Genomic DNA, 16520 nt, shown 5'->3' with positions numbered 1-16520 from the left:
TAGAAAAAAAAGTCATAATTAAAACAGGTTTTATGTGAAACAAATAGGAAACAATCCCCTAGTCACTGATACTGTGGTGCTTGGTGCCATCTTACTCAGCTGTTTCTCAGCTAAATTAAACTGTATTCCAGAGCAAGTTCTGTCCTCACCTTGAACTTTGATCCCACCATACATGAAAGAGACAACATCCAAGTAACTATAAGGGAGTGCAGAGCCTCCCAAACACAGGAGGAACACGAAGAAAGAAGCCTACAGCTGCAGCAGCTCACGTGTCTACCATATTTACATGCTTAAAAAAGAACTGCGTGTGGGGGATGTTAATTATTCCCAGCATAAACTACTAAGTATATTTCTTATCTTTAATATACAAAGCATTGTAGATACCCATATCCCTGCGTAGAAAGCGAGTGCAAAGAAAATAACCTTAATTTTTGAATCGCGGTGTAATTCAAGCACAGCAAACCAATTGCTAATTAAAGGTTCATGGACAAGTATGGGAAATGCACCATTAATGACAATGAAAAGAAGCATACATTGCAAAGAGCAGGAAAAGCTTGTTCATCCCGCTGCTGGATCTCATAAAGGGAACGAGATTCCTCTATAGCCTGCTTCTCCCTGCGCTCCTCTGGAGACAGGCCAAAGTAGTTACAATCTCTGCTGCCATGGCTCAGATCCTCAGCTCTCTCCCGCTCCGCCTTCCTGTACAGGAAAAAAATGAAGCAGCATCACTTGGACAAAGAAATTCCCCAATATCAAACACAATTCAAGCTCGGGGTAATTATATAAGCATTGCTTATGTGATTCCACATACAGCAGATCTCTTTCTGCCAACTGCAGGTTACCCACATGCATAAAATTTAAGGAAGGGAAAGAAATTATTTTGTCCACAATTCATTTTAATACAATTCTGAAAGGCTTTATAACAAATGGTAATTATTAGACCATAGTTAAAAACCAAATGCCTACATCAAGCCATCTAACCCATTTCTGTGCCAGCTGAGAACTGACCATCCCCCATCTGCTACCCATGAACATACAAGAGAAAGCTGGGGAAGAAGGCTGCTGTAAATACAACAACAAAAAGTAAAATGCATTATGAATTTTCAGTTTCTGAAGCATCACTACACAAAATTAACATCACTGTTTCAGCTTTCTGAATTACTTAACTAAACTTTTTTGGATACTCAGATATTTAGGTTACAGGTGAAAGAAAAATGCCCTTAAAATGCTGCACGTGGCAGACTCCAAAGACCCCTTACTCCATTTTTTCTATAAGGAATTAATGATACAGAAGAGTGACAGATTAGACCATGAAGTGTTTAGGTTTGTAGACAAGTATAGAAGAACCTTTTGGATAGAAAAACAGCCATCAGAAACTCTGCTACAGCAGCCCACTGAATTAAAAAATCAGTCCCAACAAATGCAGGCAAAATGCTGTTCTACTCCTTCAAGTGATCAGTCATAACATGAAGCGCTCCCCTATGACAGGTTCAGCACAAGCTGAGGGAAGACCTTTGCCATGCCCAAAAAGCACCACATGCAACATTACTTCAGCCCCAACCAAAAAGAAAAAAACAAAAACATCCACTTTCCAAGAAAAAAAAAATGCAACTTTGTAGACAGTGCTTCCAGGGGGAATGCTACCATGCAAGAAAAAAAAAATTATTTTTCTTACACTTGTGTGTATTCTTAAGGACTTGGAAAAGTTCTTAAGAATTCAATGCCAACATACTTCAAAAGAGCATGCTGGAACCACCTGAAGCAGGTACCTGGGCTTCCAGGAGCTCAGTTAGAGTTCAAGCTAAGGAAGATGTTATCTGCAGTTTTACCTTACAGACTGGGAAGGATTCCTGCCTGGAGCTTTTTGCTCAGTTGAGGTCTGATGAGGTTGGGGTCCAGAACACAAGAACTGATGCTGCCTAGTTCCCACAGTATGCTGAAGTCGAGGAGGTAGTGCTGACTGGGGTTTTATTGACTTGCTCTGATTCTTTGGCCCTCTGCACTCTGCATCTGTGATAATGGCATCAAAACAGATAAGACTTCTTTGAATCATTTTTTTTAAGCTCTTTGAGACAAAACATCAGCCAAAGAAGATCTTGCCACACAAAGCCAGGTACAGTCCTACCGGGCTGAGCGTTCTGCCCCCACGTTGGGAAAAACTTCTTTATCTTCTTCCCTGGCACAGTGTTCCAGCCCTCCATAGGAGAGGTCTGTGGAAGAGGTTTAAGGCTCTTCAGTGAGACAGCATGCCTACAAAACAAGGAATTATGGAGAGAAAAATATGTTCAAGAAAAGACCTGGGCTTGCATAAGTAATACCACGTTTCCTAAGACTCATAGATCATGCCATTTTTGAGAACATTGCATTCAAAGTCCTTTGCCTTTATGATTACACTCAAGCAATGTATAGAAGAGCAAACTGTCTTCTTTTTCTTTTTTTTTTTTTTACATAAAACTAGTAAGTTGGCACAAGCTTATCTAGTAAAGAATTATCAGCCATTTGTAATGTGCATATTATAATGTCTTCAGGGCAGCCAGAAAAGGAGAATGATCAGAAAAAGCAATATACCAGATAAATTTATTACAAACACTGCAATAGATGCCAAGATTGAAAAACGTTGTATGGGTGGTGTATATCCCAGAGCAAATATTGCATTTTCAACTGAGGATGCTGTAGGATGCCCAAGAAACTCTTTACATTATTTCTATTTTTTATCTATATATATAATTAAAATATATATTATTTATTTACATTATTTATATATTATTACACATTATTTACATATTATTTATATATTCAAATCAGGTTAAATTTCAATTTAAAAAGGGTTCAAACTGTAAGACAATCTTCAGATCTCACTACACTTATTTTCTTTTTATTTATGAAGAAGTTCAGATGAGATTAATTAGCACCTTTCTCTTTCCCTCGACTGAAAAACCTTCCTCTTCCCAAACTACACTCCACTGTGGTTTTTTCCCCCCCTAGAAGTCATAGAACTTGCAGCAGAGCTCCAGGTACCTCAAACTGCCCTCCACCCAACCCAAAAAATACCCCAACAAACAAAAACCCCCCACCCCACACAACCAAAACCATCAAATCTGCAACCTCCAAAAGCAACTTTAAACAGTTAATTCGTTTCAAGGCAAGTTAAATATCACACTGATCTCAACAGCAACTTGGCACTCTGTATGAAATCAGGCAGAGCTACTCAACCAACAGAGAAGCTCAGTGCTTTGATGAGCCTTCTAACACGAAAATTATCAGATGCTAGATTTGTGACAAGTTAAAGTACAACAAACAACATCTTATTAGTCTAGTGTCAGTCTGCTTAGGATGGAGTCTTGTGCAAAAAACCTAAAATTAAAATACTACTAACATAGTTACTGTTCTACTCTGCAAGTAATACTCAGACTACTTAGCGCTACAGAAAGAATTTTAAAGTGATAACCAATTTTTCCCCTTCTTCATTTAATATGCTGTTTTCTTAACCACTTTGTGATAGTACTGCTTTAAGAAAAGAAGCAGATACAAAGGCTGAAGTTAACTCTGAACTGAAGTAATGCTTTGTTTAGTTTGGTGGTCTTTCTCAAAAGAGACTAAGCACTTACTTTGCTCCAAGCTCTTCTACAAATACAACAACTGGCCCACTCTCTGAATGAACTTCTTGAATGTGGGCATTATAAAATTTCCCATTATGCTCTAAGCGCACCTATAAGGACAAAGAGTAAAAAAACAAAGGTGCTTTAGCTCCTAAGATGACAATGAGAGCAGGCAACTCTTTAAAATATCAACAATGTTAGAAATAGAACTTTTCCTCCTGGCAACAGTAGACCTGAGAAAAAACAGAATTCAGTAAGTGTATCAAAAGCAAATCTTCAATCCCTATCACTTCTTCAAAAAGAAATAAAAATACCATTAAAACTAACGCACACACAAATAAGCAAACAACCCACAAACAAACAGAAAGCTTGCTGGGGAACACTACTTAATGAAATATGCTTTCCAAAACCATATGAGAAAGTTAAAAGTAATCAGTGCATCAAGGCTTTTCAGCTTTACTGAAAACACCTTCTCTTAGAATAAAACTCAAAGCTTTCCCCTGTTGAAATCCACTTCAGTGAAATTTAGTTTAATTATGGACATAATGAACATCAATTACTTCTGAAGTTATTCTTCACAAGGTTTTTTAAAAACAACCAAAAAAAGTTTATTAGATATGATCATGGTGTTACTTGACTGTCATTGTGTTCTTAAAAATCTTCTGTTAAATATAAAATAAATTTCTTAATATTCTGCTACAGTATTTGGCTTTCCAGTTGTATTAATTTGGTCAACTCTACTTTTCACTATTTACTTCATCTTTTTTTCCCATAGTTTTATCCCATATATTTTCTGTCTTGTCACACAGATTTAAGATTTGACAGAGAGAGTATGTTAATTACCAGAGGTTTTTTTCTATCTGTACCCTTCAGTAAATACTACACAAGACAACTGCCTTAGGGAGTTAAATTTAAATTTTAAGCCTGTACTATTAAGCAATAAATAATCAACTCAGCATTAGACTGGTTTTTTTCCTTTGGAGGGGGGGGGGAAGGGGGAAGTTGGGAGCTTGTGGTTTTGTGGGTTATGTTGTGGTTGAGGGTTTTTTCAAGTTTAGAGATGTCTTTTCCCTGCAGTTTAGTCACGATGGTTAATTCCATTACACAAATAAAGTACAAACTGGAAGAGCCCCCATACTGCATGATTAGCCAAATTGAACATTTTCTCATCAATATTAATGATTTTAATAGATGGTCAAATGTCCTAGAAAAAAACATGGCTTAGCCAAGTACCAGTTTAATTAACCCACCTAAGGAGATTAATCTTAAATGTGAGTACTATAGAATTTAATGGCAAACCTTACCTTTTCTTAAGCAGGAACACATACTACAAACTTTAACAGAATTTAAAGAACAATTGTGTAACACATTGGGAACACTTTAAGAGGAAGTCTCGCTCAAAACTTCAGGATCTGCAGGAACTAAAATGTGCTTTACTCCACTGCTTGAAAGTACTGATATTTTATCAAAGCCAATTTACAAACAGTAATCATTATCTCTGGTTCAAACATCAACACATGGAACTACAATTCCATGCTTAACACTGGGGTCCACAGTCATCTCAATAAATAAACTCTTCAAGTTCCCCTTGTGACTTTTTAATGGAGTAAAATGGCACTGATCAGTTCTGTTTAATGCCTTTTCTGTATGTGTGCTGGAAGTCATGAACACCAACAACAATTAAACAACAAGTATATCCTTGCTTGAAGACATAAGCAAAGAATACTCAGAAAGCAGCAATTACATATATCAAAATAGTTAACAAAGAGGGTAAGTGGGCATCTTGAGCAAAATGGCAATGTGTCTGTAAACTATAATTCAGTATTACTTACTTTACATTTATCTCCCACGGAGTATTGCATGCCAGCAGCAATAGAGAAATCTTGTTTTTGCTGATCTGTAAAGACATAGGCAGTAATATACTGTTAGTTGAAATACACCAAAAGAGTTACTTTCTTGATGCAGCTAAAATGCAAACCAGTTGTTCAGGCCCTAAATCTGCCCACTGACCAGCATGAGGAAGACCACTGCCTAAACCCAAACTGCCATTTGCATCACTGCTCTTCAAGAGGGCTTCATTTCACACATCAGCCTGCCAAAGCTGCATATTTGAAGTATTCAGTTACTTACCCAATTTGGATTGGAGCCAAACATCATATTCAATGTTTCTGTAAACCAATGGATCGAGTGATTTAAGAACCTTTTTAGGTACGACCAACAAGGCAGGATTCCCATTGCTCTCCAGGTGCTGTATGAAACAGAACAAAGTGCTAAGTGGTCAACTGCATAAAGATGTCCAGTTTCCATTTTTCAATCACAGTGCTCAAGCTTTAAACTGAAATATTAAGAAGCTGAGAATACATAAAGCATAAAGAGCTTTGAAAAAAATTAAATGGTGGTTTTTTAACTGTACCAGAATAAAACTAAGAACTAAGCAGCTTTAAAAAGGACACTATCCACCTTTGAGCACATCAAAAGTAAACATTACTTTTCAAAGAAATATGTAGTTTTTAAGATATTACGTTAGGAAAACTAAAAACCCAAGATTCTCTCATTAACTAAGCTGAATACTAAGAAATATAGCAGAGTACAATTTATTAGAAAGAAAATAAATCTCAAGAGATAAATACCTTGTTGCCAGAAAGAGATTTCATTCCATTCATATCAGTAACTGTTGTAGCTTTACTTCTGCAATAGGACAGTAGCAAGTTATGTTTTTATAATGTTTTTATAATGAGTTATAGTACTAGTAAGGCCTGGAAATCAGGTAAGACACATCTAAGGAAGTGGATAAAAATACTGAAACTGCCATCCTCTACATATTTGCCCCACAATAAGCATACCACAGAACATCCTCATCTCTAAAAGTGAAAAAGCTGTCTACAGTAAGAACCACATTTTTAAACTTTCTATGATATAGAAATAAGGTTTTTGGTTTTAAGTACAAGTTTTAGGAAGTCTATCTTACATGCAGTGACTTCTTTGTCACTTTGAAAAAAAAAGGGGGGGGAGGAAGCGAAGGGAGACAAAAAAATCCTCTTAAAATCTTTGGAAAATATAGCAAAAGTAGACACAAAAAAACCCCTCAAACCGAAAACCACTCTGTTAGTTAATTTGCATCAGGCACTCTAATTTATTCTTATTTTCTGCACCTGACATCACTGGAAAAATACTTTCCACAAAGAGAAAGTCCAAGTATTTTTCCCTACAACAGCTGTAGGCAACTCTCAACATTAACTTCTCCCAAAACTATTACATTTAATAACAACATAACTGAAAAGTTTATATTAATAAAATAATAAAAAAAAAATCTTCTGGAAAACTAGTTAATGAAACAAGCTGAAGTCAACTTTAGGACAAGCAAAAAATTTAGGACTTCATAAACACAGTGAAGTGTTTGCAATTTGTGTTAACCAGGTCAAGAGTCACACACACACACACACACACACACCCCTCTTGCATTGTAAGACATACGGTTTAAATCAAGAATATTGAGTTCCATAGCCTCAAGTGAGTATATGACCTTATTTCCAAAGGTGCTATGGAGGTTAGCAGTGTATTTTCTTAGGAATCCCAAAGATACAGGGTAAGGTCACTGCATTTGAAGCCCAGGAAGGCTTCAAGAACAGAAAGGAATAAAGGTTTCCGCTCTCTGACATTTAACTATAATAATTGTTCCCTGAGGCAGAAATACTTTTAATGTATTTTAATTGGCAACGTTCCCTAGTTGTTTGGTTTTTTTTCCCAAACATGAAGAGAAGCTAATCCCTTTCCCACAACTTGGTTTTCTTTCTGTGATGATTTCCATCATCTTCCTTTCTGTTGTTTTCAACCTGAGGAAGAAACCAACAGCTCTCAACAGCTCAAAGAACTACTTCTGCCACATGTCAACACAGCAGAGCCCCCAAAAAGGACTGTAATGACATTGAGCAGGAAGAGGGAGCATGATCCACTAACACAGCCTAATCTCCACATTTCATACAAGCCAGGGTTAAGAATCATATTAAACAAAAGAAAAACTGCCAATATGTAAGTGCAAAAATGGCACTTCTTACTGTGCAAGAAGAATCAGGTCAAAATCCCAAAGCTAGGCAGAACACCCAGGTCCAGCAAAAAGAATTACAAACCCACTTCATAAAGATCAAGGACAGAATGGAGCAAGCTACATCTGTATTTCTCCATTAGCTTCCTCTCAAGCAGGCATTTCAGCCCCCAGATGTGGAAGCAACTCAAGCTGGATTAGATTCCTGTGACTCTACTCAGTTGCAAGAGCGAGCCAAGTAATTTTCATGGAGTTTACCATGCCAGACTGGCACACTGACAGTAAGAGGGACATGTTGCAATGACTATATTCCATTATGTAAAAGGACTCAAAGCTAGACTGCAGGAAAAACAGAGGAGCCAGAAGCCTGTCCTTTGGTACGGTGAAGATTACACACTGCATTCTTTCACACTTCTAACTCTACCTCTTTGTGCTTCTTTTTTTGGTCATTTGTAAATGACTAGATTCTACTACCCACCAGAAATTCAGAAAACTCATTTAACATGTCTTATTCACAGGCATCTTATGTTAACTGTTAAATCCCATTTACCTGTAGGTGTCATCTTCTGAATCCGAAGCAGATACTTCACTGCTACCATTACTTTCCCCTGTCCCTCCAACAGCACTAAGTTCTGCTATGTTTTTCTTTATATCCACATCAAATACTTTCTCATAAAGCAACTCATACAGCAGAGCTGGGAAAGAGGAGGAAAAAGTGGGAGAGCAAAATCAGTTACCAGGGAAATCACACTTTATACCACCATTACAGATGCATTTCAAATTCCTGCAATCAAAAAATCAAGCATTTCTGCAGTCTAGTAAAGCAAACAAAGACAGTTATTTTTTGCACATGCAAACCTCATAATTCCTGTGACAAGTTACATGTCCAAGGATAATTTTAACACAAACAATTGGTTTGTTAACATGAATGAAATCACAATTACAACCAGAACGCTGACCAAAGACAATTCAACGCACTATTAATCAGCACACCAACTGTCTAATGTCTGTTGACATTAGACCACCCACATTCAAAGAGGCAGATAAATCTTCTCCTCTTGGTATATAATCTGCCTTGTCAAGAATCAGGACACAGCAAGAATTCAAGATCTCACAGAACCATACAGTCACTGACAATTCAAATTGAAAACTAAGCTTCTAAGGAATGACTATAATAAACTTTCATACTTTCCCCCAAATCTAACAGCGATAATTTAAGATTTTTGGTAAAAATATGCTTTTAACTAACCAACATAATACTTACACTGGCACAGTGCAGCTTTTTCTGAATACTCTATGGGATAAACAATATCATAGTGGTTTCCATTTGAGAAGCACAGCAATACCTATTAAAAAACCCACAGAGACATTTTAGGCTTTGCATCTCACTTGATTTTTCATAAGCACTACCTTTTAAATTCAATTTAAGGTACCCATGTGCTTTGTTATCTCTCAGGATCTCAAGGTATCGATAAAACAATCAAAATGTTTCATGGATGTCCTTTAAACCAAACAGAATTTAAACAGAAGTCAAAAAGAATTTAAGACAGTGGTAGGTAGTGGTTGTGAGTTAGTACCTGAAAATTGATTTTTACAGAATTTTAGATTAGTAGGAAGATATGCCCAAAATATATACCATCTATTTAAAAATAAGTACTACATGTATTAACAGAATAGCTGCCTTAAATATGTACAAAATAAGTTGCTGAAATTAAATTCTCAGAACATTTCATTGCGTTGAATAATAAATCTCATGTGCAACTCCTTTTTGTTTATAAAGTAGTCTTAATTCAGCCTTCCACAATTGCCTTTTTTTTTTTTTTTTACCTTATCAGAAAAGCCATTTTCTGTTACACGTGAAGGAGAAGCATTTGGTTCCTGGTATATTATGAAATCTTTTCTGGGGAAAAAAAAAAGTAGCAGTTAAGAATTCATTTTAAAAATAGTATCAATAAAAATTTGAGTATTCCAGTCAAATTCAATAACCACAGAAAACACCTAGTGATTTCTCTGCTATAGTCAATCTCTGTCATGCTCTTACACTTAATTATTTTCTCTCTCTTTTTTCCATAATCGTCCCTCTGAATTCTTTGCTTAGCAACCTATCACTTCCTTCAACTTCTTCCTTACTCACACAGCCAAAAGTGTCATCAGTCCTGCAAAATGACTGAGTATATTCACAGTTGTTGGATTAAAAAAAGAGACTTCTTACAACAACTCAGAAAAGGCAATTCTGAGAGAAAAGAATTTCATAGCTCAGGGAGGTAAGAAAAATTTACTGGATAACCAAATCATACTTGTGACAGGTTTGAAGAGCGAAAGTGAAATCAAACCTATTCATACTGAATTTCTATCCTATGCCTGAGAAGTCTGAAATTCTCTTACTTATCCACTTGGAACAGAACAGGAAATTCTTCCTTCCACTTCCCTTCAGTCTGCCAGTATGGAGGAAGGGAAGCAACTCTTTCCCCCTACCTCCACCACCATTCCTACTTTCACTGAGACTCCAAATTGCCTTTTTAATAGAAGCCTGTCTTCCCAAAACGATCATGGCAGTAACTATTCTTGTGTGTTCACCTCTCCAGTGAACATATACTTCCATCTACACCACAAAACTCTCCTGGATGCTTCCAATGGAAATTAAAAAAAAAAAAAAAAACAACAAAACACTATTATCAACCAGGCTTTGCCTCTGTATTCATTTATCAGCTGTGGCCTGGATACCAATGTGCATGACTTCAAAATAAACTGCTTCTATTTATGAGAACTTATTTCTCATGGCCAGAAATTCAACAGAACACGACCATCGACTCTGATATAATTAAGCATGCAATTTTGTTGACTTAAATTGAGATACATCCCTCTACACCGTGGCTCAACCTAACCATCAGACCTCCTCACTAAGCCTCTTGAGCCAAACTTTGTTCTGATTTTCAGTCCAGTCCTTCCCCACCCCTGCAGCACATGCAGCTCTGTCCCATTCGCCTCATAAAATGCAATGAATTGCATGCAACTTCCCACACTTAGCAGTCACACAAGTACCCAAAAGCAATACTTAACTAATTTGATTGACTCTTTCCTCTTATCAGCTGTCTCATCAAAAGACAAAGCCATTAATTTACAGTAAACATTTTGAAATACTGAATTTTTAACAGATCTACAAACAGCAGAAGGCAGTCCCTTGCACAGAAATTAGAGACCAGCTATAAATATTCAGCATATTGTTTCTCACTACTTTGTGAAGAAAGATAAATCTTAAAAGATATAAGATTACATTCAATAAAAACAAAACAATAAAACTCTTTAGCACCAAGAGGAGTGTTTATCTATGCAAAAATAGCAAAACTTTTCTTAACCACTGACCAATGGCCCCTGACCAATCCTTACTTAATTAACAAAATACAAACTGCACGACTCTGCCCACAACTGGTTGTGCAGGTGAGATGCACGACATTGCCACAAGCCTGTACTCACATCCCTGATCAAATGTCATTTTCAAAGCTCACTTTTCTATTTTTCCTTAATCCCTTGACAGCTTCAATTTTCAAAGCATATTTGTTATTTTCTGGAGAACCATAGTATAACACAATTCTATCTTTGCTATTCCAACTGATTCACTAACAAAACAACTGATCTCAGTAAAACATATTTAAAGGTTTCCTTACTTGTACATAAGAGAAAGGGCACTTATTTCTACTTGTCCAACCCATTCCTGTATTAAAAACAAAAGAAAACAAAGTTCAAACGAGCACACAATTATTATACCTCCTCATGCATAGATCAGGAGATGCAAGAAATCATTGTTCAAAATAAATATATGAACACTTAGTTCAGCCAAGATACTTCGATTGTAAGTGGTTTTTTGCAATAACAATAACTATTCCAGTAAGGTGGTTTAAGGACTTTTCCCCAAACTAGCAATGGAACTGGATACCACAAAGAACTAAAAGCAATCACACAAATGCAGATTTACCATTAAACGGTGCAGTTCTGAAAGGTGATAATAGTATTAGGGTTTTTTTTCTTTTGTTAAACAACTGGCAGTCTAGCTTTTAAAAAAATGATTTGTCAAGTGCTTTTAAAAAAAAAGTTATTCTCTACCTCCAAAACTGTCAGGTTTTGCTGGTCTTTAGCTACAGATGAACGGGAAAAATGAACTTTGAAGCTAAATTCTCAGGTCTTACTCAAATTGTCAACTCCCTAATAAAAATACTGAAATCGAATTGGGGGTAAATAAGAATAAAAATTATTATAATAATTTATCTTCAAATCAGTATCTTCTTCAGAAGCCACTGTTCATAATCTCCCTTACGTGAGTAACTGTCTTCGTATCACCTAAACTCTCGGATATTCCAGGGAATCTTGAAAAAAAAAGTTAGTCATGCTGTTTCTTGGCATTTGCAGAGGCTAAAAACATTTGGATATGATTTTGAGCGAGAGATTTAAAACAAGACATGAAAAAAATATTCCACCAATCATTTTACAGTAGAGTGCACACATAAAAGTATAAATTCATGTAATTCGAAGACCTCTAAAGCTCAATCAAAAATACTTCTGAGGGAAAAAAAATTCCAATTACCTGTCAACATCAATAAAAGTACTGCTTTCTATTACAAATCGAGTTTAACGTACCTGTGGATTTTCCAAATTTTTTAAATACTCTTCAAATGGCCCCTCTATGAACTGTATTAAAAAGAAAAGCAGCAGTAATTAGTTATTTTGATTAGCACAGCATATGGAATCCCCAGTCTATGCCCACTTTTCCAATGGGAATGTACCATTGGAAATGAAAGGCTACCCTGCCCTCAAAAAGCTTACAATCTACGTATCAAATGATACAGAGATGAAGGAATAAAAGGTCAAACATGTAGGTCTGCATTGCAGAAAATAACCACATAAGCAGCTTTTGAAGTCATCACACAAGCCAAAAAAAAAAAAAAAAACAAAAACCCAAACAAAAAGCCCCCAAAAGAAATTCAGCAGCCAAATGGGAAATGTGAAAGAAAGCAAAGTTGCTGTCAAGTAGATGTTTAGGGGCAATTCATCCCAGGCATGCAGAGCATCACTAGAGAGAACATGTGTGGGCTCATTCAAGTATCTTGTTAAAAGAAACAGGTAGCAATGGACAATCAGGAATGAGAGTCACATTCCTGTAGTATGAAAGCAGTGATAAAATACAGTATAGCAAACTCAAAGTTTTTTCAAGAACAGAGAAAGATGCTGCAGTAATTAAGACATGTCAACTTCAAACTGTTTCAGCCATCCTGGCCACACAGAGGCTGGATTTAAAATTTTCTATTTAGTCACAATCTGCTTGATTTAGTTAAAACAAAGATCCACAGAGGTCCAAAGAAAGACACAAATCTCTTCACAAACTTAAGCTACAAGATAATAACGAGAACTGAGTGGAGTAGTGAGATTAAAAGTTCTGCTTTAGCCATTTTGAACCTCATTTTGGACCGTGTTGCTCATGAGAAGAATCAAAAAGTCTGGCCCAAACTTTTAATTTAGATGGAAGCAATCAGGTGTGAAGCTAAAAAGGTGGATCAGTAAAACATGATCATAGTCAGCACTTGCTTTTTGTGTGAAAATTAAATGATGTAAAGATGAAGTATTGAGGAAGAAAGGAAGGGCACCAGAAAGTTCTCAGGAGAAACTTAGGAGTTAGATAATAAATGTAAGTCAGCAGCAATTAAAGGAAGCACTTCAAGAAAGGATGAGAAAGGAAATGAAGAGGGTAGTTACACACCTGAAACTGTGGTTATAGCAGTATCAGTGGAAGAAAAGAGACACAAATTCAAACTGAAATGGTTACAACAGACAGAGAGAAGAGCAAACAATCGAACTAAGAGATTAGGGAAAGAGGCGTTTGTTGGTTTTAGGCTGTTTGGGCGCTTGGGTTTTTTTTAAGAGAGATAAGATAACAATGCTGTATTCCAGATGGAAAACACAAAGTATAGTAAGAAACACTGGCAGCAAAAGAGATCAGCAGAGCTGAAGCGAGGTACCCGAGGGAGGAAGAACACTGGGAAAGGAGAACAGATATGGAACACCTCAACCTTCCACATGAAACATCTATTCTAAAAAATTACATGAAACACTGAAAAAGGAGACTTTTCAGAAGGACTGCAGAGGTGGACAGAGGAGAGGTCGTACCACTTGGATCAAGTCTGAGGAAAGAAAGAACAGTGAGAGCAGAAGTTTGAGGAGAGGCCAAGATAGTAAAACCAGCTAAGGCTGACAAAGTAGTCATAGGGATGAGAGGATGCCAGAACCGGGGATGGGAAACAAGGTACACTTAAGCGTCAAGAAGGGCATGGTATTTCAAAACACTACACAATACAACAAGAGAAAAGTAGCAGAGAAGCAGATATTGGAGTGAGCAGGGTAATTCTGGAAAGAAAGGGATTAAAAAGTCAGCAGTGAAAAAAAATAAAATAAATAAAATAGCAAGAAAGTTGGTTAAGTCCTGAGATGGACCGGAAACAAGCCAACGGCCCTGGCAAATGGAAAGAGTCAAGTCAGAGCTGCATTGTCCCAGAGAGATTCACTCTATTTAATGTCACTAATTCCTGAAAATTTCCACTTTTATGTGATCAGTCATATTTGACTACAGGGCACTTTGTCAGAAATTAGAGCACAGACACACACTCTTATTCCAGCTTTCCATCTCTTCCTTATGCCAACGTGCATCTAAAACCATCTTTTTATTTTGGGTCTGGGTAAATTTGGAACAGAAACAGAGAGCTGAGTAATAATCCTCTTGTAACAAATCCTTACACATACTCTTGTTTTGGCTATCCTGGAAATTAGATAAATGGCATATATACCAGAACCCACACAAACACAAAAAGGAGCACTGTTATTTATTACTGCTCTTTTAAAAGAAAGAAAAAAAAGAATATTTTAATGTTAACACTGATGACAGTCACCAAATATAGATCAATATCAAAATATTTTACATCCATGATTGATGAAAAACTTCCTTACAGATGTTTAGGAAAAAAAAAAACCTATAGTACCAATGCATAACAAACTGCAGACCCTGAAACAAATTACACTAATCTCATCAGTTAAATCCCTTTTATATTGTAAAAGCAATTAATTACCACAATAAGAACATTTTATGACATTTATTAAAATAAGCATTATACTTTAATAATCTATAGTGAAGCTACCAAAATCTGGATTTTATTTAAGTAAATTTGCTCTTCTTTTTTAATGAGCATTAAAAACATCTCCCACCCCACATCAGTCCAGTCCAAGGAGCACACGGGTCTTTCTCCAGGCCTATGAAAAGGAGTTACTACCACACATGTGCCAATTAATTTAAAGAGCACTCACTTTAAAAAGCACCAACTGGTATTTAGCTATGATGAATACCGTCACAAACAGCAGAATAAAAAAGTGCAAGGAATAAAGTAACTTTTTTTTTTTTAGAATGCTCACAAAGAAAACAAGAACACTCACCGCTTCAAATTTCTCCCTATTTTTCCGAAGATAGTCTACACAAGCCATCCTAACATCAATATGCCGAGACTGAGAGTGTAACACCTACAAAGGGAGAAAGAGAAGAAAGTGACACTGGATCTTAGGAGTTTTGATGACAGGTCACAAATAATTAATGACTGTTGTCTAAATACAGGCTTGGAAATACTCTCGTTTTATTTTTAAGAATATTTAACATGCATACTCATCAGTAACATCATCTTGATGTGAGTGAAACCTCAATTAATTAATCAAAAATTAAGTAACTGCAGAATTCACAGATTTTCTAAATTCAGACGTTCAATTTTATGAGGTTTACTAAGCAAAGTGACTAGCATTTATTGTTAATCTTTAACTGACTGCTTGGCAAAGGACTTCAGTTAATCAAAGAAGTAAATTACAGCAGGAGTGGATGAGGAAACCAACTACCAACATGCTCTCATTCAAATGAAATCCAACCAAATCTCACAGAGTGCAGCTTTACTTTCTCCTGACTTTTAAGAGGCCTGTTGCCCAAACACTCTTCTGAAAGCCAGAAATTCAGATCCCTATATCACACCTGCATTTTACCTCCTCTTCAAATCTGTACTGAAAGACTACTACTTTTGTCCCAGGTTCCAAGTTCTCTCAAATATGACTTTTCTGCACCTTCACTACAAATGTAGGGAACTTCCAGACAATTTAGGTTGCAGTATCTCTTGCAATCTTTACACACTACCCTCAATATAAAACACTTCCAAATTCAGTTCAGGCTTTCTGAATGAAGAGTAAAGAGATTAGACCAAATTCATACATAAACACTTATTAACTCTGAATTAAAGACCTTCCCTTCTTACAGGTCATTTCCCACCTAAGTGATTCTATAATAAAATAAGAATGGGATGTTAAAAATTTAATAGTTGGAAAAAAAGTTCTATCAACACTGGAGTGTGAGAGAAACCTTCTGTGTATTAAAAACACCAGAATATCAATATATATTCACCGATTATTCCCTTGAAATAAAAAAACCCACTCAATTCCAAGTGCTTGCTTCCCTAAACTGACCAATTTAGTAGGGAAAGGGATTTAAAAAAAAAAAGTGAACTGTGTATAATTAGCACAGGAATCGGGGCTCCCACAATCAGAAGCACCAGAGCTCCCACTGCTGTCTGCTTGTACTTAAGACAAGATGACGCTGTCACTTTTTTCCTTTAACACCAACACTGAAATGGGGGAGGGGAATTCAACAGGAAGAACAGAAAACAAATTACTCGCTTTCTCTAATTTTATAGTAAACTAATTAACAAAACTACGAACGGGGCTTTTCAGGTCTTTCCCACTGAATTCCGTTTCCTAGACAGTCTCATCCAAAGCAGCTGTACTCCAATGCTGAATTCTTACACTGAAAAAAG

The 16520-nt window shown here is 36.4% G+C and overlaps 1 protein-coding gene across 4 annotated transcripts in view; it reads right to left on the bottom strand.

Moving 5' to 3' along the window:
- The window catches only part of OTUD4 (OTU deubiquitinase 4), a 31428-nt gene that overhangs the window by 10897 nt on the left and 4011 nt on the right, over window positions 1–16520 (bottom strand). For all 4 annotated transcript variants that reach the window (XM_027721097.2, XM_027721100.2, XM_027721098.2 and 1 more), the window contains exons 3-15: window positions 15112–15195; window positions 12274–12324; window positions 11307–11353; window positions 9469–9541; window positions 8906–8987; window positions 8192–8336; window positions 6230–6287; window positions 5730–5847; window positions 5432–5496; window positions 3609–3709; window positions 2126–2250; window positions 1830–2010; window positions 534–699 (exon numbers count right to left, since the gene is read on the bottom strand). In XM_027721097.2, the coding sequence (XP_027576898.1) occupies window positions 534–699; window positions 1830–2010; window positions 2126–2250; window positions 3609–3709; window positions 5432–5496; window positions 5730–5847; window positions 6230–6287; window positions 8192–8336; window positions 8906–8987; window positions 9469–9541; window positions 11307–11353; window positions 12274–12324; window positions 15112–15195 (1296 nt within the window). The remainder of the gene's footprint in view (window positions 1–533; window positions 700–1829; window positions 2011–2125; window positions 2251–3608; window positions 3710–5431; window positions 5497–5729; window positions 5848–6229; window positions 6288–8191; window positions 8337–8905; window positions 8988–9468; window positions 9542–11306; window positions 11354–12273; window positions 12325–15111; window positions 15196–16520) is intronic.

This window comes from Pipra filicauda, unplaced genomic scaffold (assembly GCF_003945595.2).
Source record: "Pipra filicauda isolate LSUMZ 115617 unplaced genomic scaffold, ASM394559v2 scaffold8_size5757611_pilon, whole genome shotgun sequence".
Taxonomy (NCBI): Eukaryota; Metazoa; Chordata; class Aves; order Passeriformes; family Pipridae; genus Pipra; species Pipra filicauda.
This window is presented reverse-complemented; position numbering and strand designations above follow the sequence as displayed.